The sequence below is a fragment of the Thermobia domestica genome, chromosome 8 (assembly GCF_964235325.1).
Source record: "Thermobia domestica chromosome 8, izTheDome1.hap1.1, whole genome shotgun sequence".
Taxonomy (NCBI): Eukaryota; Metazoa; Arthropoda; class Insecta; order Zygentoma; family Lepismatidae; genus Thermobia; species Thermobia domestica.
In genome coordinates, this window is record NC_137461.1 from 163,143,822 (window position 1) to 163,167,355 (window position 23,534).

The following is a 23,534-nucleotide window of genomic DNA, read 5'->3' on the forward strand; positions in this document are numbered from 1 at the left end:
ATTATTATTATTATTATTATTATTGATATTTTTGAAACATTAGAATTACGTGCTTACGAGGATTCGTGTCGGGTCCCCTCCGAAAAGAAAAGCTGGATATGTGCCTGCACTCAATGATAGACGTATGAGTCAAGGTATAGACGAGCGTGCTAGGCGATCGAGTCCGGAGCATCAGAAACAGACTAAGACCACAACTTGCAGTTCTTCTTGCCGATTGATGCTGCTTTTTACCTGCTATGATATGTCGGATAATAATGTGAAATAAACGAAGGTCAAGACCATGGCGTATTGGTGTTTCATGCACCTAAACCTGTAAAATATTTGTGCCGAAAACATCTCTCACTCACTAGCTACATTTGAGAGTATGATCGCTCATCTTGCCTTATAAAGTATAGTCTTATAAAGAATATATATAGCATAATAAAAACCTTAAGACCAAATTCAATGATTTTCTATAGTTTTATTTTTTAATAACGGGAAACTTGTTTATTTCATCACGATAAATCATGTTTGATACTAAGATGTCTGTTTCTGACTATATATATGTTTCATACTTTATTGGAGACATTTTTTTTTTCAAGAAAAGAGGATGATAAAGGAAGCTATACAACATAAACTGAAAGCAATCGGTATTACTAATAGTACACTAATTCTAAATAAATACGTCATCAGAGGAAACAAAAAGTTATTTCCTAATTGTATTGTTTCAGTTTTATTAACATAAAAATTATACACTTTCTACAATGTTTTGTAAAGAAAAAAAAATTGAACAGGACCGGATGGGATTCGATCTGGTGTCAAAACAGTATAAGAATTACTAGTCCGTCACTCTACCTACTTGACCACACAGATTTCCTTTTGCTGCGTATCTTTTTCTTAAGAAATAAATGCTCATCGCTATAGAGCATGTCGCTTCCAAACTTAAGACAACAGATTTTCTCTTTGTTTATATATTTCCGTATAACATCTTGATTACAGAAGCTAATTTATATTTGGCAGACAATTTACACCCTAGATTTAAGCCAATAAATGCAATATTTTGCTCCAATTTCCAGTTCCTTGGTTCAGCTGTTCTCCTACTAATCTTGTTATTCCCTCTGCAATCGTGCTGTGCTACTCCAAAAGTTCCCTCGAAAACATTATTGCCAGTATACACAAAACCGAACATAATTTTGTTTTTTGCTTATATTTTTTTTATTTTATTATATTTTTTGGAAATATCTCCTTAGATGGATTGCTTTCTATTATCTCCGCTTACTAATAACTAAATTTTACCCATAAACATATGGAAAATGAAATAATTGCGAAAAATCGTGAGTTACAGTATACGCGCAATTTTTTTTTGCGCATGGGAGTACATCAAAGGATCCAACGTTCATCCCTGACTGTGTTCGCGAGCCACATTTCATCCGGCAATGTGAACTTAATGACCTAGTCCGTGATTTGCACCTGACAAAACAAGAGGCGGAACTTCTGGGATCAAGGCTCCAGCAGTGGAACTTATTGGATGCAGAAACGAACGTATCAGTGTACAGAAAAAGGCATGTTCAATTTTCAAGCTATTTCTCAATGCAAGATAATGTGTTCGTATGTACGGATATAAATGGGTTGATGGCGGAGCTAGGAATTCCTTACGTTCCAGAACAATGGAGGTTATTTATCGACGCGTCAAAGGTCAGCCTTAAAGCTGTCCTTTTACATAATAGAAATAAAAAACCTTCTATACCACTTGCGCACTCAGTGAAGATTAAGGAATCCTATGACACCATGTCAACTTTGCTAAATCTTATAAATTACAAGGACCATTGTTGGCAAATATGTTGTGATCTCAAGGTAGTTGGTATTTTATTAGGACTGCAGTGCGGTTACACGAAGTACCAATGTTTTTTATGTTTATGGGATAGCCGAGCTGATGACAAACATTATGAAGTGAAGGAATGGGAACCTAGAGTGAATTACGTACCTGGAGAATGCAACGTCAAATACGCTCCTTTGGTAGATCCTAATAAGATATTACTACCGCCACTTCATATCAAGTTAGGACTTATGAAAAACTTTGTCAAAGCCATGGACACATCTGGTGAAGGTTTCAAGTATTTGCGAGATAAGTTCCCTAACCTGAGTGATGCTAAGATTTCAGCGGGAGTGTTTATTGGTCCCCAAATTAGGAAATTAATGCTTGATGATAGCTTTAACAGCAAGTTAAACAGTGCTGAGCTAGCTGCCTGGACAGCATTTAAGTGTGTTGTGCGCAACTTTCTGGGCAATAACAAAGCTGAGAGTTACACAGAAATCGTACAGGACATGATACAGAAATACAAAGAGTTGGGTTGTAGGATGTCTTTAAAAATCCACTTTTTGCACTCCCACCTCAGCTTCTTTCCTGCTAACCTAGGTGCTCTCAGCGACGAACAGGGGGAAAGATTCCACCAAGATATAATGGCAATGGAGAAAAGGTACCAGGGACGATGGGATCCTTCAATGATGGGGGACTATTGTTGGGGTCTTGTTAGAGAATGCAACATTTCTTACAAAAGAAGGAAGTAGTGTACGTTTTTGTAACCCAATGGAAGTTTCATATATTGTGATAGTTTTGATTGTCTTTTCATGACCTTTTGGTACATTTGTATTATTGTTTATTGTAAATTGTCACACTTGTAAATTATATTGTATTATATTTTATATATGTGTTTGTGGTAATAAAGCAAAACGTTTTACCTCAACTTAAGAGATCTGAAAGCATTACTATAAGGTGCAATAAACAGTACACACAGTATACATACAAACATATTTATATCTATAGAAAGAATAAAGCGATTATTACGAAACTTGGAGGGTTTGTTAAATATGAATCAAAGTATACTTAGGTATAATTTCTATGTTAGTATATGCAAGGGGACAAGATCTTGGGGTGTAAAATAAACGAAAAGGGAAATTTTTGAGGGATTTTCCCGAAAATCCCTCTGTTACGGGAAAATCGTACGTGATGGAGAAAAACCGAGTGCATATTCGAATTCAGCGCAAAAAGTTCCTTTAAGAACAGGTATTTCCTTTTATGTAACAAAACCTTTGTTAACTAGTGTTATCAAAATTATTCACATACTGTTACTCTTGATGAGTATCCAAACGGATATGCTCTGTATGCTTTTATTCTATCTCCAACAGGAAGTTTAGATGATAACACGTGGGATGTAGTACGCGATTCCCCTGTAAATTTAAAAGTATCATTTTCAGAAACTTTAACTGAGCCTGTTACATGCATTGTGTACGCGCAATTCGATTCTTTAGTACAAGTAGACAAAGACAGAAATATTTATACTGATAACACCTTCTAATTTATTCAGTTGAGTACAATGCGGGTTGTTGTTCATTTCTCGGCGTATCATGATAACGAAGATGACTTTATTATAAAAGAGCTAGCCATTGTAAATCCCGACGTTCCCTTTTTCCAAAATTGGGTTTCTAAACCACCATTTCCTTTAAATAAGTTAGCTGAGCCAATCGTAAGTACAAACAAATATCTAGGTGAGAATGTGTATGTCATTACCTGGCACGAAGGGGATGTAGAATATTCACATCTTAAGGAAATACTTCAAACATATTGTTCAAATACTACAACCATATACACATACGGAATAACTAGAAAGTGTTTTCTTCAATAAATTCTTCAAAGAGAAGTTACAAATTTAGAAGAAATAAACTGTCCAAAGTATAGTGCATTAAGTTTTCACGTTCATCGGTGTGCACATAATAAACATCGTTTCGGACAATATAAGTGTAGTGTTCATGAAGCATTACTGTATAGTGAATATGTGAAAGTGGATGACTATGTTTTACATGTGAATAACAGTGATAATTACATACCTACTACAATTAATAATAATAATAATAATCTTCATCATGTATAGTGACGAATTATTAAAAGTGTTACTAAGTGATAAAGTAACTGGTGCAAGTGTTACTGGAATTTACCCTATTGACAAACTTCCTGTAACGGTAAAACCTCCTGCGGTACTTGTGATTAATCTTGATACATCTGATTCTGCTGGTTCCCACTGGGTTGCAGTGTACATCAGTAAGAGAAAACATGGATTCTACTTTGATAGTCTTGCCATGGACATTCCCAAGGAAAGAAAAAAACTTTTTGTCGAAAAATACTAAAATGTACTTTACAAATATTCAACAATATCAACATGATAATTCTGTGTTATGTGGCTATTTTGTTTTATATTTTCTGCATCATATTCGTACCCAATCATTTTAAAAGTGTTTAAAGTTATTTAACAAGAAAAATTTGAAAAAGAATGATGATATCGTTTATTAACATGTACACAAAATTTTAAAAAGAAAACAAATATTTTTTATTTTTATTATATATTTACAATAATTTTTTTAAAAACTTACACCCATGCATTTTATTTACAATTCCTCATTACAATCTTGATAATGCATTAGTTAATGCTGTTCATCTTTCATATTTCCACCAATAATTCAACTGTTGTGCATTACGATATGCACATCCTGATTTCTTTACAATAGTTGTGTGAAAAGAACAATATTCATTAAATGTATTTCCACATAATTCATTTAATGAAGGGCAATGTTTTGTTTCTAAATCAATGACATTATCTAATGCAAATATTCTTTTAATCCAGATTTCTCTAAACCTTTACAATAAAAGGTTGAATTCTTTGCGCATAATTGATATACAAGGTTTCCTATGCATGATACAGTATATCCAGTTTTGCTATTCCATTTCAATCCATGTAAATGTAATGTTAACCAGTCAATTTGTTTTTGACATCCTAGTGATAACAAATTATATTCTACTGGTGATTTTACCAAGCAATGTAAATTTACTGTATCATCGCATGCCGTTAAACAAAACTTACGAATAATAAATTCGTTATCAGACATTTTAGAAACTTGAATATGGATAACATATTGATTTGCACATGGTGAAATTTCATTTGTATGAAAAATAAAAAACGGAATTATCTGTCCAACAAATTCTGTATTTTGTAAAAGATCGCTAGTTTTATGCATAAAGCATAGAAATGGGATTTCACTATGTTCTTGTTCAAATACTTCAAAAGGTTCGCTAAGAGTTTTATGAAGAGAAAAATACTTCACTGCAAATGTTCCAGTATTATGAAAATGTCAACATTCATGAGGAAGATTTAACTTGCATTCCACGCATTCCATTGGATTATTGTTGTGTAAGTATACTTTTATAGTTTTTAATACACAGTTCACATTAATGTTTTCACCAGTACATAGCACACATGAAACACTAGCACTATTCGAATACATTTTTTCAATCTGAAATATTCGCTTTCCGTTTGTCTTTTCTTATGAAAATCTCTAGTAATTCCGGTAAATAGTCTGTATCACTTAATAATTCCACATAGGCATCATAAAAATTTTCTTTTGTTAATATTCCGATAATATGCGTGTTTGCATACAAATAAAACACATCATCTTCAACACTAGGACTTGCTATAATACTCCAAGCGCGGGTTTCCATTAATTCTGGACGCACAGTCATACAATCATGAGCAAAATCATGATTAGATCCTGTCGTACATCCCCGACATATTAGTGTTTCATTAAAATTCCATTTTTCAATAGCCTTCTTTATACATTCGCGGTCCACTTTTTCACTATTACAACAACAATCTAAAGCCCAAAATCGTGATGTTCTTGATAATACAACTGGAGATGATGGTGGTGTTGATGAAACTGTTAGCACCGGTGATTCTATCACATCAAAATCATATTCCTCATCTAACGATGATTCGTATATTTCTGTTTCAGCATCAGATATTGCTTCAATATTGCTATTGCAATGATCCTTCTTCTCATACGACTGCATAATGTATCTTTATATATTTTGTCTCTTATAACCTTTGTTTAAAGTATTTTCATAGCCACAAGGTAATCACGTGTTCATCATTCCCAACATTAAAGTTCTTTTCTATTCTCAAATACCGTACATACATGTTTCAACATGTTCACCTACCGCGTCCCCAATTTTTCTTTCTTTTGTGTTTTTCACCGACAATGTCTTTTGTTCACCTCACCAAAGTTATTTCTATTAGTTTGTCCCCAATTTGTGATGTTTATCTTCCACGTCCGCAATCTTTCTTTTGTGTTTTTTCACCGACAATGTCTTTTCTTCACCTACCGCGGCGCCAAAGTTATTTCTATTAGTCTGTCCCCAATTTGTAATGTTTATCTTCCACGTCCGCAATCTTTCTTTTGTGTTTTTCACCGACAATGTCTTTTGTTCACCTACCGCGGCACCAAAGTTATTTCTATTAGTCTGGCGGTATTCTGTGATGTTTACCAAACGTGTCGACGGTCTTCCTTTGTATTTGAATTCAAGTTTTAACACCGCCCTGCAAGCACACATCATTATCATCACTCCTACCCAACCGGTTTTCCAAAAGCGCGTAAACATTCAGTTTGTCTCTTGAGTTCACCAGCAAAAGATGTACGGAAACCACGCTCTGTATATGTATATTTACCAATACGCTTCTAATAAAGCAAACCAATAAATAATTACCAACAAGTTCTTCAAAAATCATACTGTTCAAGTAATCAATACGAAAAATTAAAATAAAAATAAGGTCCCGCATGAATAAATATTTCCCACCCATCATACAGCGTTTACCTCTGGTGCCAAGGCTCCCGGGTTCATTCCCACCATCCACCACATAAACTTTTATAATATATAAATAATTTTTCAATACCTTTTATAAAATGGTTTCCTCCCACTTTCTATATACTTTGAAGAGCTTTCTTTGTAAAGCGAAACAATATAAAGACCAGCATAACCGTGAGACTCAGAGATTTCATTTTTCCAAATATATATATATATATATATATATATATATATATATATATATATATATATATATATATATATATATATATATATATATATATATATATATATATCAATGTAAGTTTCTATTAGTCAAACCCAGTCTGTATAATACGAGATTCGAACACGGGTCTTGATCTCATTGTGAGTTTCTATTAGTCAAAAAACCATCTGTATAATACGAGATTCGAACACGGGTCTTGATCTCATTGTGAGTTTCTATTAGTCAAAAAACCATCTGTATAATACGAGATTCGAACTGGGGATCTTCATCTCAATGTCAATAATGTACATTTATTCAATATTATTAGTTTAATCACTGATACGGAAGTAAATAATACAAAATAACGTTTCATCATATGTACCAATATTCTAATTAACTAACATATCAGCAGATTTAATTCAAATAGAACCAATTAAAATTCAAATTTAAATTTCCATTATTATTTTTAAAAATATCCAGTATACAGCGTGTACATATACAAACTCAAAAAAGAGGACACGACCTTTCCAACAATACACACACGTAATCACAGCCAAAAAAAGAAAACAGGAACTTTCCAAACTGTTCCAATCACGTAATCACAGCCAAAAAAGAACATACACGTAATCAGGACAACCACTTTCCAAAATAACGGTACCCGTGTAGAAGTAACTCCATTTCTACTCTCTTGCTGGTAAGAGACCGAAGATCAAAAGGACAATGTTTGATTCCTCCAAGTTACTTCCGATGTCTATGTGTAATATATATAATTCGGCAAACTGCCGACTAGAACACTTAAATGTTCCGTCCATGAAAAACGTAATGTGCTCAGTTGCATAGTGTCTTCCTTTCGCAGTGGAAAATATTAACATTCTTTCTTCTTCTGTGGTGCGATCTGCTAGAAGGAAGTTTTTCTCATCATTTATCTTCAGAGTGTACACACGTTCCACAATATGTACCGCAAATGTCTCAGAAAAAAAACTCATTTTCTCATTGTACCGCAAATATCCTGATACCCGTCTAATAACCTAACATTTGCTCTCACATTTGCTCCACATTACTTCAAAAGCAGCACTACATGCAGAATGCGTTTTTCCTCAAACATTTTTATGTGCTATATTTCCCAAAAGTGCAAATATATGCAGGTTTTCTCTTTGCATACAGTAAGAACAATGTTTCCGCTACGACTTAAAAAAAAAAAAAGACATATTATGCCATATTTTCTACTAAAACATAATTCTATCGTTGACCATAGTTTATATGCTTTCAGTACCACAGCATTTTCCAAATATGATATTAAGTAGTACTACTGCACATCATATCAACATCCTAAATATATAAAACGATACATATATGTGGGTCGTGTCACCATGTTTACCAGCCACTGAATATCTATACGCAATGTAGGGATAGTCGTATTCAAAGTCAACTTCCTATTTTCTGTCACTAAGCAGCGCCTCTCCGGTTTCGGCGGATAACCAATATTATACGTGCCATGAGCTCGTTGTAAGCTGCTATCACTTCCATTCCTGCATACTATCTTATGTGTGCACTATTAAGGTTTCATTATAACAAATTACATCGAGTCAATCTTTTACTTCATTTTTTGAGTTTTTGCAAAGAATTGCCTGGTTTGGCCCCCCTGTGCGTCGTAACTAATACCGAGAAAGCTAAAATTAAAAATCTTATATAAGGGCACAACATTACACCTCATTATAAGCATGAAAAAATTAACTTGATACAAACTAAGGCTATTTAGATAGAAAGTAGTGAGAACATTTTCGAGAGGAGCAAATTTGTTGGTTAGATTTACTTTAGTGTCCCTTTCAGCATCGAGGCTATATGAGACGTGGGGCCGAACATGAGATCAGAACCACATATGCTCCTATCGTGACTGGAAGCTGGGTCCGTCGCAGGGTCCCTGAAGATGCGTATGCTAACCATTCAGCCACGAGAGGGAATAGAGAGAAAAAAGAGTGAATAGTGAAAACCAAATACGACGAGTTATTTGGTCAAGATGAAGCTACGTCGGTCGTATGTAAAATTCGCGGGAGATATATAAAGTTGTGGTTGAAAAGCCTATGGGTAGCTCTAGAAGGTAAAAATATTGCACAGAAAAGGATCTTGAGGAAGTGTGCTATGCCAATTCCGACTTGATTGGTCCTTACAAATAGAATCCAGTGGTGTCCTCTTGTTTGTGCGGAGTTGAACAGACCTAGAGTTGCCAGACGTCCCGGTTTTCCGGGACAGTCCCGGTTTCCAATGAAAGAATTAACTGTCCCAAAAAGAGCTTTCGGGACACTTGTTTGTCCCGGTTTTCGTTCTTCAGATTGAAAAAAATCAACCCGCAAGAATTAGTATGTGTCACCTAAAAACGCAAGGTAGTATTTCTGACTCAAATGATGACGCAACAAAGGAAAAAGTAACTATTCAATCATAAATGGGAGAGTGTGTCGTATTGGCGCAATATTTAGGGCCTGTTAAATACAAAAATTCGGAATTCGGAATAAAGGACACAGGAAGCTCTCCTTATGTTACCTTTTCATATTCTTTATACATCCATTGTGAGGCTTCATTTGTGTCAACTTATATACGAGGAGTGACTGATGAGTTTTAAGCCTTAAGGAAACTATGAGGCCTCGTTCCATTGCTTCCGAATGCGATTACGAATTTCCGAGCATGTGTAAATAAATTGGAGTGCCTCGACTAGTGCCCCGAACCTGCGAATTGCGAAAACCGACGAAAAGATGTGAATGCGAACGATCCCAACCTGCTGGGATTATTCGTCCGAATTCCTGCGAATGGAGAGTCGTCTGCAGAGGAATTGAGCGATACCTGAGAGGAGAAAGTTTGTTTTGCGTGAAAGCAGACGACGTTGCGAGGTGCGGAGATAAAAAAAAATAAAAAATAAAAGTAAATAAAATAAAAATAAAGATGGAAACAGGTGTTGATGCTTTAATAAATTGTGTTTTTTTTTAAAGTTCCATTGTGGAACTAAGCTCATCCAGATTATCACAAACGACATGTCGTGAACAAATTATGGGCAGATGTAAGCAAGGAACTTGGAGTGGAAGGTATGTATATTTTTCTTTGTTTTGTCTTTAAAATATGAAGATTTAATAGATAAACGAACATCAATATATTCAAGCAAAAATATTTCACGCTAAACTTAGAGAGAGATATTGCAACTTGATTCGCATTCGCAAAACTTCAGATCTAGTAGAGGAATATGAATTCGCAGTTTGCATTCGGAAGCAATGAAGGCGCGGTCTAAGAAGTGCAGATTTGGTAATACCTTTATTTTTGAACATAATCCCCTTGGACAGCAACCCATTTGCTCCAACGGTGCTGCAGTGCTCTTATCACAGTAGGGGAAAAAATCCTTAGGTTGTGACCACAAAAACTCCTCCACGGGTGTCATGACGTCATTATCGCTTGCAAAACGTAGTCCTGCTGGAGCCTTTTTTAGATTAGGGAACAAGTGGAAGTCTGAGGGGGACATATTTGGAGAATATGGTGGATGAGGAACGAGTTCAAAGCCATAATCGTGCATAGTAACCATGGCAACTACTGATGTGTGGCCGGGAGCATTGTCATGATGATTGAGAATATTCTGGACATCATTTGTGGCCTTTTTTCTTGGATTTGTACTCGAAGTTTTTTTTTCGAAAGGTCACTATAGTATTGTTCTCTTATGGTATGACCCCTTTGCAGGTAATCATTGATTCTTACACCTTGGGAATAAAAAAAAACAGAGCCATCACTTTTCCAGTGGAGGGGATCACACCTTTGCCCTCGTTTGGTAAGGGGAGGAGGGGTGGTTCCATTGTTTGCATTGTTGTTTTGTTTCTGACTGGTAATGGTGTATCCAACACTCGTCCATAGTGATGCATCAACAGAGAAAATCGTCCATATCATGTTCTGTTTCAAATACTCCACGGACACGAGGTACCGAGTGAGTTTTTGTTCGGGAGTCAGAAGACGTGGGATCATCGAGCAGAAACTTTTGATAAACCAAGCTCTTTCTTTAGAATATGATCTGCTCGCTCCTGTGATATGCCCAACGTGTCTGCTATCTATCGAGTTGACAATCGGCGATCTTCCATGATGATATAAAGTACCATGCCCATATTTTCCGTGGTGGTAGCATTTGATGGTCTCCCAGATCTCGGCTCATCTTCAACACACTGCCTACCACACTTGAATTCCTGCACCCATCTTTTGATGGTGGTATATGAAGGGGCAGATTTACCTACGGTATTGACCATATACTGGTGGATTTCAGACGTCGACCTTCCTTTTAATTGCAGATACTTGATGACTGACCTGTACTCGATTTTTTTCATTTTCCCAAATTCTGCCATCTCACTCACTTCAAGACTGTAAAAGACAAAAGAAATTACTTAGAACCAAGAGCTTGATACACATTAATATCGAAGGCTCTACTATTCTAATATATATATAATTCTATTCTAGATTTTCATTTTCTATATTAGGCTCAAACTTTTCAGTCACCCCTAGTAAAATGAAGTAGAAAATTGTAAGTACTAACCTGGAAAAGACAGGTAATTGATTGATTCTGACCAAATGAGTAGGAATCGTGATCTTATATATAGTCTGAGATTGGTGTTCAAGTTTTTCGGTTACAAAATCTGGCAACCCTAAAGAGACCCGTTACTAGGGTTTGTGTCATCTGGGAGAAATAAGAAATTCGGCGCCCCCAATATTATACACACACAATTATATTGCCCTTTTAGGTGCCTCTCCAACAACGCGCTCGGGACACGGGTTCCTCGTGCGTCCAGTATCTCATTCACTCTTTTCAATTGCATAACGACACACACGTACATACATACACACACACCAGAAAAAGAAAATATATCGCACTAGGTTGTTACAGTTTTTAAAACTGCTATATAAAGTTAACCCGTACTTATATTGAAGAAATCAGTAGTTTTATTTTACATTTCATAAGTTTATTACGATTCATACAAAATATGTAACATAATTGGCATCGTGAGACGATAACCATTTCGTCAAATTAATGTGCTACTTGTAAATTCTAATTGGTTCTTTTCTGTAAGCAATGGCTAAAAGTTCGTTTTAGTGACAACCACAGCTCCTAACGATCATATTGGAAAATTGTTTCAGAATAACCTCATTCTCACTGGTGTAGTAGAGGACCATCACTGGGCTTAGCTCTGTTGGAGCACATTTCGCCTGAGGAGCTTTGCTTGGATTGATTAAATTAACTAGTGTTTGCACAATTGCATGGTGCGTTGCATTTGCATGTGCATTTAAAGGAAATGTGCACTCTCCAGCACAGTAATATGCAGAATAACTGTGAGGGGCAATGATCCAATCCTGAAAAGAAAAAGATAACATTTTACTAGTCGAATAAACAAACACTAAAAATATCATTATTAATGGAACCAATCAGTCAGAAAAAAATAACATACAAGTAAAATCTCTATAGTGTGTGACTGATACTGCGTTACACATGCCCTTAGCCAAAACCTTAAGACAGTGCGAGCTGAATAATTTTGGAGAGTTTATCACACATACTTGACTCTTTACTTTTTAAACATACTGTACATATTTATCAAAGTTTCGGGAGGGTTGATGATGGTCGCAGAAAGCTGAGTTCTCTTGCCCGTCCTATACCAATGACCTGGCGTTGCATTTAACTCGCTTATGACTGTATAGTTAACGTACGAGACCTTGGCGCTTGAGAACAGGGATTGATTCTCGTAGGAGCTCACACTGTTTGGATCCCACGTTCAGTTATAGGTTCACGCATAAACCGTTACGACGTTAATACAGTTAGATACAATTATTATCTATTAATAATTAGCTTCCATGCTATACGTTTTCATTAAAAATAGAAGTTAATAAATATAACGTTAGATACAGTTAAGCCCACAGGGTATTGAACTAGAATACCAAAATTCGGAGCCAGTGAATAAGATAACATATGCAACATAGTTGGAAGGAAACGAAGAATAGAATTAATATGAAACGCAATAAGGAATTCACTTTAACATTAGATTAGGTACACTTCGGGTCACAAAAAGCTTGACTGCCTTCCAGAGACTAAATCCAAAAAATGAACCTAGATCTTTACTAATTCTCTTAGGTCTGACATTTTTCCAGCATTTTTGACGCAGACAAGGTTGAAAATTGAACGATAATATTACTGTGTGGATACCGTAATTTAGAAGACTGTACCGTATACGATCAAAACATAGTACAGAGAAAAATATTGTAATTTTAAATCACAAATTTAGTACATAATCTGTATTTCAAATCTAAAGCGATTAAAAAGAGAAAGAGAGAGAGAGAGAGAGAGAGAGATGGAAGTAGCGGTACTATCATAACTACAAATTGATTATGATTACTGATCTGACAAAGTGATTGACGAGTTTTAGTGATGTGAGTTCTGGGCTTAGTCTGGAATCCATGGTGAGTTGGCATTTGTCGTGATAGGCATCTGTGATATGGAAGAAAGTGCCACTGTCGAAGCTTCACTTGAGTATGTCGATGAAGATGCAAGTTGCAGTTCGGTGGAACGTGATATGATGCTCGTCTTCTGCGAAGGAAACTCTGGTGGGCTCGTTCTTGTAAGCTGTCCTGACGAGTTGACTGGGCGCTGCATGTCTTATATATAAGCAAAACGGGACCAAGGATAAGTCGTGTAGTTCTGAAATGTCATTCATCCAAGAGGTGACCAGATTAAACCTGTTTGACATTTTGGGTTATATAAAGTCAGCTAGATTTTTTTAAAATTGAATTTTGGTAAAAGTATTTTGAGCCTGGAAAAGTCGTAGCATCTTCTTGAATGCATCCAGAAGCGCAGAAAGTTTGAGGTCCTTGAAAATTTCAATGATCTCCTTGATAGTAGAACTGCCATCAACTGCCAGTTCCACAGATGACTTTTCTTGACGTGTGGTGGAGCGTCTTCTTGGGTTGATTATCTTAGCGTAAGTTCCGTAACTGATCGTTCCAGAGATGCAGTCTTCTGCAAGAGGTGGAAAAAGCTTGTTTCTTGAGCTACTTTTGGAGCCCGTCGTGTTATCATTTGTTGGATCATCTGCATCTCCTGAAGTTTGCCGGACAACCACGACCACAATTTGATGTGATGATTACTCATCACTTACATGTTTTGTTAATTGCTTCACTGCCAATTCGAGTGTCCTTACAACATGTTCTTGTTCAGTAACCCTCCTTGGAGTACAAAAGAACAGTACTTTATCGAAAACCTATTGAAATCAGTACGATGCATGTGCATTCAATAGTATTTAAAAATATTTTGCTCTTTCCTTGAAGCATGTGACCCATTCTATTCATTTGTTGCACAGGAATTAGACAGGAAAGCCGGTCTTTGTTTCCAAGAGAGTTAAATATAATAATAAACAAAGTAAGATTCCATTTATTTGCGCTGTCAGAGTTAGAAACTTCATGATACTGTAAAATTATATGTTAGAAGATAATAGAACATTAAATTAATCAAAATTTGAAGAAATGATGTAAGTTGATACGTTTTGCTGTGCATATTGCGAGGTTTTCTTCTCGGATGGGCCATTAAAAGAAGCATTCTTTCAGCGAAGCATTTAAAAACGTTTGTTAGTTCTTTTCTGTTACATTGTAAACATCAACTAATTCTCGAGAAGTCCTATTGCAAGTTAACTCTGTAATTAGTAATGAACAGGGCTTGAAAAATCCACTCGCCTGCTCGCCATAGAGAGTAAAGTCTAAGTCCGATCAATCAAAAACTTGAATTCAAGAAGAAATAACAGATGTCACTCTTTTTTATTTGTAAGACATGACAATAGACAAAATAAAAAACGTATTGATATGTTTACTACGTCGCAATGTGATTTTTGTTTATTTGTATAAACACTGTGATTGCAAAATGGTCTGGCTAGTAACTTAGATTTTTTGGTTGCCGAGTACTTGCAAGCAAGATTTTTCAAGCCCTAGTAACGAAAATAAAAATGCAAATAATGAATGAATGATTAGAGATAAGTTGGAAACAACGTCAGTAGATGTTTGTGTGAAAGCTACCCGAAACTGTCACATGGCCTTTTTCTCTTATGTGGATCTGAATCTAAGATCGAGGAAACTTGAGGACCATTTAATATTATGCAACTGAGCTAATTTTTCTCTTCGGTTACTTTGGTTTGATATGGAACCAGTGGTATGATTCTAATTTTTAAACAACCGGTTCTATTGAGAGAGAGAGAGAGATGACTCTTGTAGCAAACAAACCATACAAGGTATACAAAAGCAAACTTTTTACTGGTTACCAAGTGACAAGTAGAGAAGCTCCACAGCAACCTAGTATAAGGTGGTGTTACGAAATTAGGTACACTACGAATATCTTGAAAACGAATTATTTAAAGATAGATGGGTGTCAAAAAGTATTGGAAAGGCCTTCATCCAGCAATGGATCGACATTTATTGATAAATGACACTTATGCGTTTAAAATATAAATCAACCCTCACCACTACACTCACGTGATTCCAGTTCTCATTCTTCATTATTCCTTGTTCTGAGAGATCATATGTTTAACCCTGTAGCTGTAAGTCATCTCTCATCATCACCGTCTCCTTTAGCCTAACCGGCATAACCGTGGGACGTAAAACTTTAAGATTTCATTTTCCTGTAGCTGTAAGAATTTCTAAAAGCAAAGATAGTTAAATTAAAATTTACTGTTCCTGGGTATAACTGGGTAAAATTTCCTGGATATAATAAACGGTTCTGCGAACTGGAAATATTTTAACAACCGGTTCCAGCGAACCAGTGCGAACCCGCTGAATAGCACCTCTGTATGGAACCATTTTTGGGGATAAGACTCAAGAAATCTCGGAAGTCGAAATATATATCTAAATGAAAGTCATTATGCTTGTGACTTCATACCTCTTGAAGCACCCGACCAATCTCGATCAAATTTGCTACATAGATGAGGTTTGGGCCTGAGATGGTTTATATCATTTCACTTTGACGGTGCAACGTAGGGGAGGGGGAGGGGGAGGGGAATATATAAAATAAATCAAAATGAAAGTGACTACGTTTGTGACTTAATAACTCTTGAACCATCCAACCGATCTCGATCAAATTTTCGACATAGATGAAGTTCAGGCGTGGAATAGTTTTTGTCATTTCACTTTGACGGTGCAAGTTAGGGGACGAACAATGACACTTCCGATGCAGTTTAAATCCAAAGTCGGCCCTTTATGTCCAAAATGAAACTTATTCTCCCCGTGCGGAGAAGGGTATTCTACTAGTATTATATATATATATAGTGGCGGATCCAGGGTATGATGAAGGGAGGGGCTAAACCATAGTTTGCCGCTTTATCCAGTGTAAAGAGGATTGAAGCCCATTTTACGCAGTGTATACCTAAGCGTCAAGGGGGGGGGGCTATAGCTCCCCTTGAATCCGCGCCTGTATATATATATATATATATATATATATATATATATATATATATATACAGACACAGTTTTATTTCTAAAAATAAAGGTGCCGGTACCCTGGACCTCAGGTTCATAATGGTAAAAAGTTGCATACCTTTCAGGGTATTATTATTTGGTCTAGGAATTAATTCGTGCGGTTGGTACGCACACATTGAAGCTGTAGTACAAACACAAAATACATAAATACCTTAAGAAAAATATTGTCCATCGCTAGCCACCACTTTCGCCCATCTGTCAGGCAATGTACAGATTCCGTGGCGAAAGAAGTCCTCATCCTTGGAAGCGATCCAGTCAGAGACCCATGTTTCGATATCTTCTGAAGAAGTAAACCGCTGTCCAATCAAATCGTTGTTCATGCAATCGAACAAGTAGTAGTCCGAAGGAGCAACGTCTGGTGAATACGGCGGGTGGGGTAAAACTTCCCATCCGACATTTTCTAAATAGGTTTTGACCGGTTTTGCGACAAGTGGGCGAGCGTTATCATGTTGAACAATAAGTTTATCATGTCTGTTCTCCCATTCTGGTCGTGTTCTGGCCAGAGCTTGCTTCAAACGCATTAATTGTCGTCGATAACGTTCTCCATTCATAGTTTCACCCGGTTGCAGCAGCTCATAGTACACCACACCTTTCATATCCCACCATATGCACAGCATAACCTTTGCACAGTGAATATCTCGTTTTAGTTGTGATGGACCTGGTTCACCTGGTTTCACCCAGGCCTTTTTTCGTTTAGGGTTCTCGTAATGGATCCACTTCTCATCACCCGTAATAATTCGATGCAGAAACCCCTTTCTGCTCTGTCGTTGAAGCAGCAATTCGCAAATGGTTTTTCGTCTTTCAACGTCTCTGTCTTTCAATTCATGTGGAACCCAATGTGACATCTTTTGAATCATTCCCATGGCTTTCAAGCGTTTGGAGACTGTTGTTTGATCAACGCCTAATGCTGCTGCAAGTTGTTCCTGCGTTTGACACGAATCCTGCTTGAGCAATGCTGTCAATTCTTCGTCTTGAAATTTTTTTGGCTGTCCAGCTCGCTCTTGGTCTGCCAAGCCGAAATCACCACTTCTAAACCGTGCAAACCACTTCTGACACGTTCGCTCAGCTAGAGCATGGTCACCATACACTTCCACCAAAATACGATGACTTTCAGTCGCACTTTTCTGCATGTTAAAGTAATGCAGCAGGACACCCCGCAAAAACACTTTATCAGGCACAAATTGCGCCATGTTCACTTAACTACAAACTGGTGTTGTTGACGCTTTAATCCACTGCCCTATACTACGAACGATACGCGATGACAGGGGTTTCCAACACATGTGTGGATACACGGAACTGTGGAACGCTCCGTTCGTTGCGCCATCTCTTGTCCACCCGCACGAATTAATTCCTAGACCAAATATTATTGTTGTTATTACTAAGACCGCAGTTACAAAACGACAGTGATATGCTACTCAACATGATGATGATGATGATTATTATTATTATTATTATTATTATTATTAATAATAATAATAATAATAATAATAATAATAATAATAATAATAATAATAATAATAATAATAATGTCCAGCAGCCCAGAGTTGGCGTGGGTCAAAGAAAACTTGACCCACGACCCACCATGACCCACCACCCACGGTGACCCACTCCGACCCACCAACCACGGTGACCTATTCTGACCCACCACCCACCGTTACCTACTCTGACCCACCATGAACCACTCTCATCCACTTTGACCTACTCTGACTCACCAAAATCCATCGTCATCAACTCTGAACACGGTCCACGGCCTCTTCTGAACTGACTAAAGAGTTTACACTTGTAATAAAACAAGACTGTAAAATTGTCACTAATTGGAGTTTGAATTTCTAGTCAATCGCTCAAGCACCACTCTGTTACAATAACGGTGGATCTGACCTTTACGATATAAAATGGTAAAGTGTTTGTCAGTGAGGAAATTGAAAGAGTTCGAGGTGGGGGAAATTAGTGTGTGCCTAAAATATACTTGTACTAAGAGAGTATTCTTGCAAGTGTTAATTTCTGAACGCAGTCCACAAGAAACTTCTATTCGCAGGAAAATACCCCTGCACAATATGGAAAAGGTTATGATTTCTCAGTTCACAGTATTTTTCTCACAAAAGACTTGAAAAATCAGTTTTTCAAAGTGTATAAAGGTGCTCGGGTACCCTATGTGAGAGCATTTCCATAAAGTATGCTCATAATTGTAATTTGTGTGATCACTAAAACACCACGTTAAATTTAAGTCACAAATATGCATAATTGCAATTATTATGAATATTTATTCAAAGTAGTTTACCTAAAGCAAAGAAGAGACTTACTAAAAATTAGGTACAAAGTTGAATAACACAAATAAGCCATTAGTAATGCAAGTATATATTTTCCGTAACTCGTAATTTTCCACCTTAAAACAAATCTGAAATCGGATTTATTTCCTGTTGGTAACTTTTTGGCGGTAAATCATCCGCAGTGGAATGATGTCTATCCTTCAGCCAAGAAATAACTAGCTCGTCTACTTTGAGCATGTCTAGCGGTGGGCCATTAACATTGATGAGCAACAAGTTAGACAATGTTTGAGCACTTAATCTATTTTTAATATCAGTCATCTGAAAATTTATAAGGGGAAATCCCCATTCCCACTCTGTCGTGGAAATTGATAATACTTCTACCCGATTTCTGCAACTTCTCATCGACAATCTACTTGTTAGACTTAAGTCTGATAACTATTTTTCTTGGTCAGGTTTGAAATAGTCAGCAAGAAGTACCATCTCTCTATCACCATACAACATCTTTTCCATATCGACCATGTCAGTTGGCAATGTCGACCCATGTAGAACAGAAACTTCATCTACCACGCCTTTGATAGGAAATCTTGTGAATAAATGATCAATTAAAGCCTGATAAACTGATGATTTCTTATTTGTTTATAAATTTAATTTTTGTAATTACACATGAAGGTTTGATACCATTACTAAGTTCCCTCCCCCGTCTAGAAAGCGAAAGAGAACGACGTTCCTGGCAAGTTCAGAGGTGAATGGAAATTTCCCTCCTTCTTCAACTTAAATTACCACACTGCTGTTTGCCATGTGCCAAATTACGATGAATTTCAATTAAATTATCATAGTATAATTATTTCCTTGTTCAATTATCAATACTTTTCAGTAGAAAAAAGGATGAAATTTCAAAGTTCCAAATCAAAGTAAGTAGACCAACGTAAAGAAAATAAATGTAAAGTTTTCCATACAATTATGCGTACAATTCAAACTTCAAATTTCCGTGTAATTAAGCTTACAGTACAAATTTTATGCCTATTTTTCTCACAACTTTATGGGTTGATTGCCCTATGCTGTAAGCGCCCCATATAATAAACATAAGCTTCAGCAATTATTATAGCAGAAAGCAATGGATATGTGAAGCCAAACACTGTATTTTTTGTTTCTGATTTTTTTCTTAAATAACATCGATCGTTTTCGATCATTTTTACAAACCAACTCACTACCAATTTTCCATATATAGAAAGTACCCCCCCCCCCCTCACATAAAGGAGAATTTAAAAAAAATGCTAGGACACATTCTGTTTACTTTCAATAAAGAGTTAATACCTGTACACTGAATTTCAGCTCCGTAAGTTTAACGGTTTGCGAGATACTCATTTTTTTCCGCAAAAATTCGGATACTCACTACCTCTTTAGGATATTATGCATTATAATAAAAGCAATATAACATCCCAATTTGGATTAAGGCGTAACTATATACCAAAAGTAATTTCATTTGACTTTGTAATTTGACCGTGATGATCAGGCACACATAGTTGCGTTCAATTTTTATATAATAATTTATATATTACAGTGATTCAAAAATGTATTTTTTCCAGTAGTTAGCTCTAAAAACTCACAGGTCTCGAAAGTCAAGTTGTAGTGTAAGTCTTATTGCTATTATTACTATTAAAAATATCAATATCGAAAAGTGCCTGAAGTTCTTTTTTCACTTGGTTAGATATACTCACCTCAGGTAAGTAGACAGAAACAAGTGGAAAAGGAAGGGAAATGAAGGGCTTGAAAGTAAAACGGAGACAAATTTACCAGTCTTCAGAAGATACTGTCTACAATGCAGTGAGCAGAGAGGGTCTCTAGATCATACTGAGTCGGTGGGTCGCAGTGGGTCACGGTGGGTGGTGGGTCGCAGTGGGTCATGGTGGGTGGTGGGTCATGGTGGGTGGTGAGTCGCAGTGGGTCACGGTTGATGGTGGGTCACAGTGGGTCATGGTGGGTGGTGGGTCACATGCTGTTGACCCACGACCCACTGACCCACTCAGAAAACTTGACCCACTTGACCCACCGACCCACTGACCCACTCCATCTCTGCGAGCAGCATATCGCTTTGAAAATGAAATGAAATCTTTAAATTTTACGTCCCACGGTTATGCCGGTGAGGCTAAAGGAGACGGTGATAATGAGAGATGAATGAAAATGGTGGAATGAAGAAAGTGGGAGGAAACGGGAGAACCCCGAGAAAACCCACGAGCACGGTGTTTGTCCACCACAAAGTTCACTTGGCGGGGGCTGGGATCGAACCCGGGACCCCAAGCACCAGAGGTGAACGCTCTACCACTGAGCCACCGCGCCCCCCGCATATCGCTTTGAGTTGTAACTAGAACTCTTACGTGCATATATATATATATATATATATATATATATATATATATCAGTAGCGTAGCGTGGTATTCCGAAATGGGGATGCCAAAGTTAGTCACTTGTGCGATACAATACTGCTGCAATCAGCAATACGAGGGGAAATATATGATACCGAGGAAATATGGGATTATAAAAAAAATTACGGGGCCAGGCCACCCTAATTGGTGGCCTAGTGGGACATACAGAAGCAAATGCGTGGATTACGTTAGAAGCTAACAAGCAATTGTCTCAGCTCCTTCTTGCCACTACCGCTGTGACGAGAAAACTTGCCCCATTGTTGAATGAATATTGTTTTCAGTATAGTTAGTTCCCTTCATTTCTTTTTCGTGGGAAGCTTCCTTCTCTTTCTTCACATACCATCCCTCAATCTCGTTATATATATAACGAGATTGAGGGATGGTATGTGAAGAAAGAGAAAGAAGCTTCCCACGAAAAATATATATAATGTAGCCCCTAGAAATTTGTCATCTTGGGTCCGGAACTCAGTGTATACGTATATCATTTGAAGATCTAGAAAGCACTTAAAACAACTCAGGGGGCCTGATTCTGTGTGTCTATTTTGCTGTCAGATATTCAGATTCGAAGGGTCCAAGCAATCTTTGCGAGGAGCGGGGAGTGCTGGCTCTCTTGGCCAACCAGATCGGTGACCGTGATTCTACATAATGCTTTATATCTATGCTTGTGTGTGAGCTCCCTTAGTTTCTTGCTACGCCACTGGGCATACTATGTATTTGTGATGAAGATTAAAAGTTTGCATTTAATTACGATTACAATTACGATGCATTTAATTAGGACTAAAGCATAACTCTTTTTATACTATTATTTACATAACCAACGTGCTTCAAAAAGGCATTGAACAAGCCATTTCTGTTTTGTTCTATTTCCTTGCAGTTCGCACTCGTACGTTCTGTATAGCTGTAGTTCAAAATAGATAGAGTTGGAAATACTTGAGAATATGCCAGCTTATATCTGAAGCAAAATGTAGAGTTGCAAGGGGTGAAGAGGAGTGAGAAAGCGAGTAGTTGAGCATGCGCATTCGACAGAAACCAGACGAAAACCCCGATGCTTGTAGTAGGCCTGGATGCCCAAGGAATATAGCATACAAGAGGAAAGAATGAATGTGCATTTGAGTGACGCGCATGCGTAGGTTCCGATTGTCAAAGTAAAGCGAGAGAGCGCATTCAGAAGATTGCAGTGGAAATATTTGTGATAATTACAAGCAAACAATTTATATATAATGAAATGCGTACTTTTTTAACAGGGAATGCCGGGCGTACTGGCATTCCCTTATGCTACGCCGCTGATATATATATATATATATATATATATATATATATATATATATATATATATATATATATTAGGGCGGAGCGAAAAATCACGTTTTTATATATCGAAAACGCAATAGTGCGGAAAAGTTGTCAAGTGATGTTGATAAAATACTGTAAAAATTTCGTCGCTGAAATCGAATATCTTCGGGTGGCGAATCGCCAAAAAAGATTTTGTGTATTTATAGGGTATGCAAACCCACCGTACATATTACTCTTTTGTGTTTCTACGGTAAATGAACAAAAGTATTACCTATATTTCTTAACTTAAGTAATATATGAAATTTAAGAAATATTTAATGCATGATTTAGGCAGATTTGGAATCACACAATAGCCAATGTGATCAAAATAACAATCTACTTAATACAAAATACATATTTTTTTCTGTATCCATCTGCTTGTTTCAGTGAAACGACCCAGGACCCACGACGAGAACGGGGGTGTAGGTCGGGTCTCTCCCATGCCCACCCTACCATTCATACACGTGTGTTCAAAATTAGATCTTTGGTTCTTTGGAGAGCATAGTTTGCCTTTGCTTCTACTTTTGGGTTTACAGATTGGGATTTTAGTTTAAGTCTGATGAAACTAACTCTGCCACAAACTGATGCAGATGATTCTGTTACAAGTTTCACGCAGAGTTCTGTATTTTGAATGTGACAGGAATATTTCAAAGCTCTTTTTATGAATGGATGTTCGTAGTTATTACTGTAGATTTCTCTATTAGAAAACAAGACAGCGCCGGAGGATGCGTCACTTCAACTGATTCTCAGTTAATAAAGTCAGTGTAATCGTTTGCATTGAAATTGCGCGTTGGTGGCATATTTCTTATTTACATATGACTCATTGTCTACTTTAGAAGATCTTCCTCGTTTCGTCTTCCTACTATTGCTACTATCATTATCTCTACTCTTCTCGTTCCCAGCCTTTCCTCTTGCGCTATCTTTCTCCATGCCTCTTTTCTGACTTGAAGTCTTGCATTGTCAAACACAGAAAGCAATATATTCTCCGGATTAACGAAATAACAGTTATTTTGGAACCAATTGCCGCTCCTTTTGTGGTATGTATCTTGAAGTTCTCATTAGTCACAAGTGTTTAGCTCCATCTTTACAAGTAGGGTATCCTTTTACTAAAAACCAGCGATCTC

General features: G+C 36.9%; 1 protein-coding gene across 1 annotated transcript in view; it reads right to left on the reverse strand.

Moving 5' to 3' along the window:
• Positions 1-11,913: 11,913 nt before the first annotated feature.
• The window catches only part of LOC145693329 (protein 60A-like), a 484,174-nt gene continuing 472,553 nt past the window's right edge, over positions 11,914-23,534 (reverse strand). Inside the window, exon 6 of the mRNA XM_081769218.1 lies at positions 11,914-12,236. Within this exon, the coding sequence (XP_081625344.1) occupies positions 11,976-12,236 (261 nt within the window). The 3' untranslated portion in view covers positions 11,914-11,975. The remainder of the gene's footprint in view (positions 12,237-23,534) is intronic.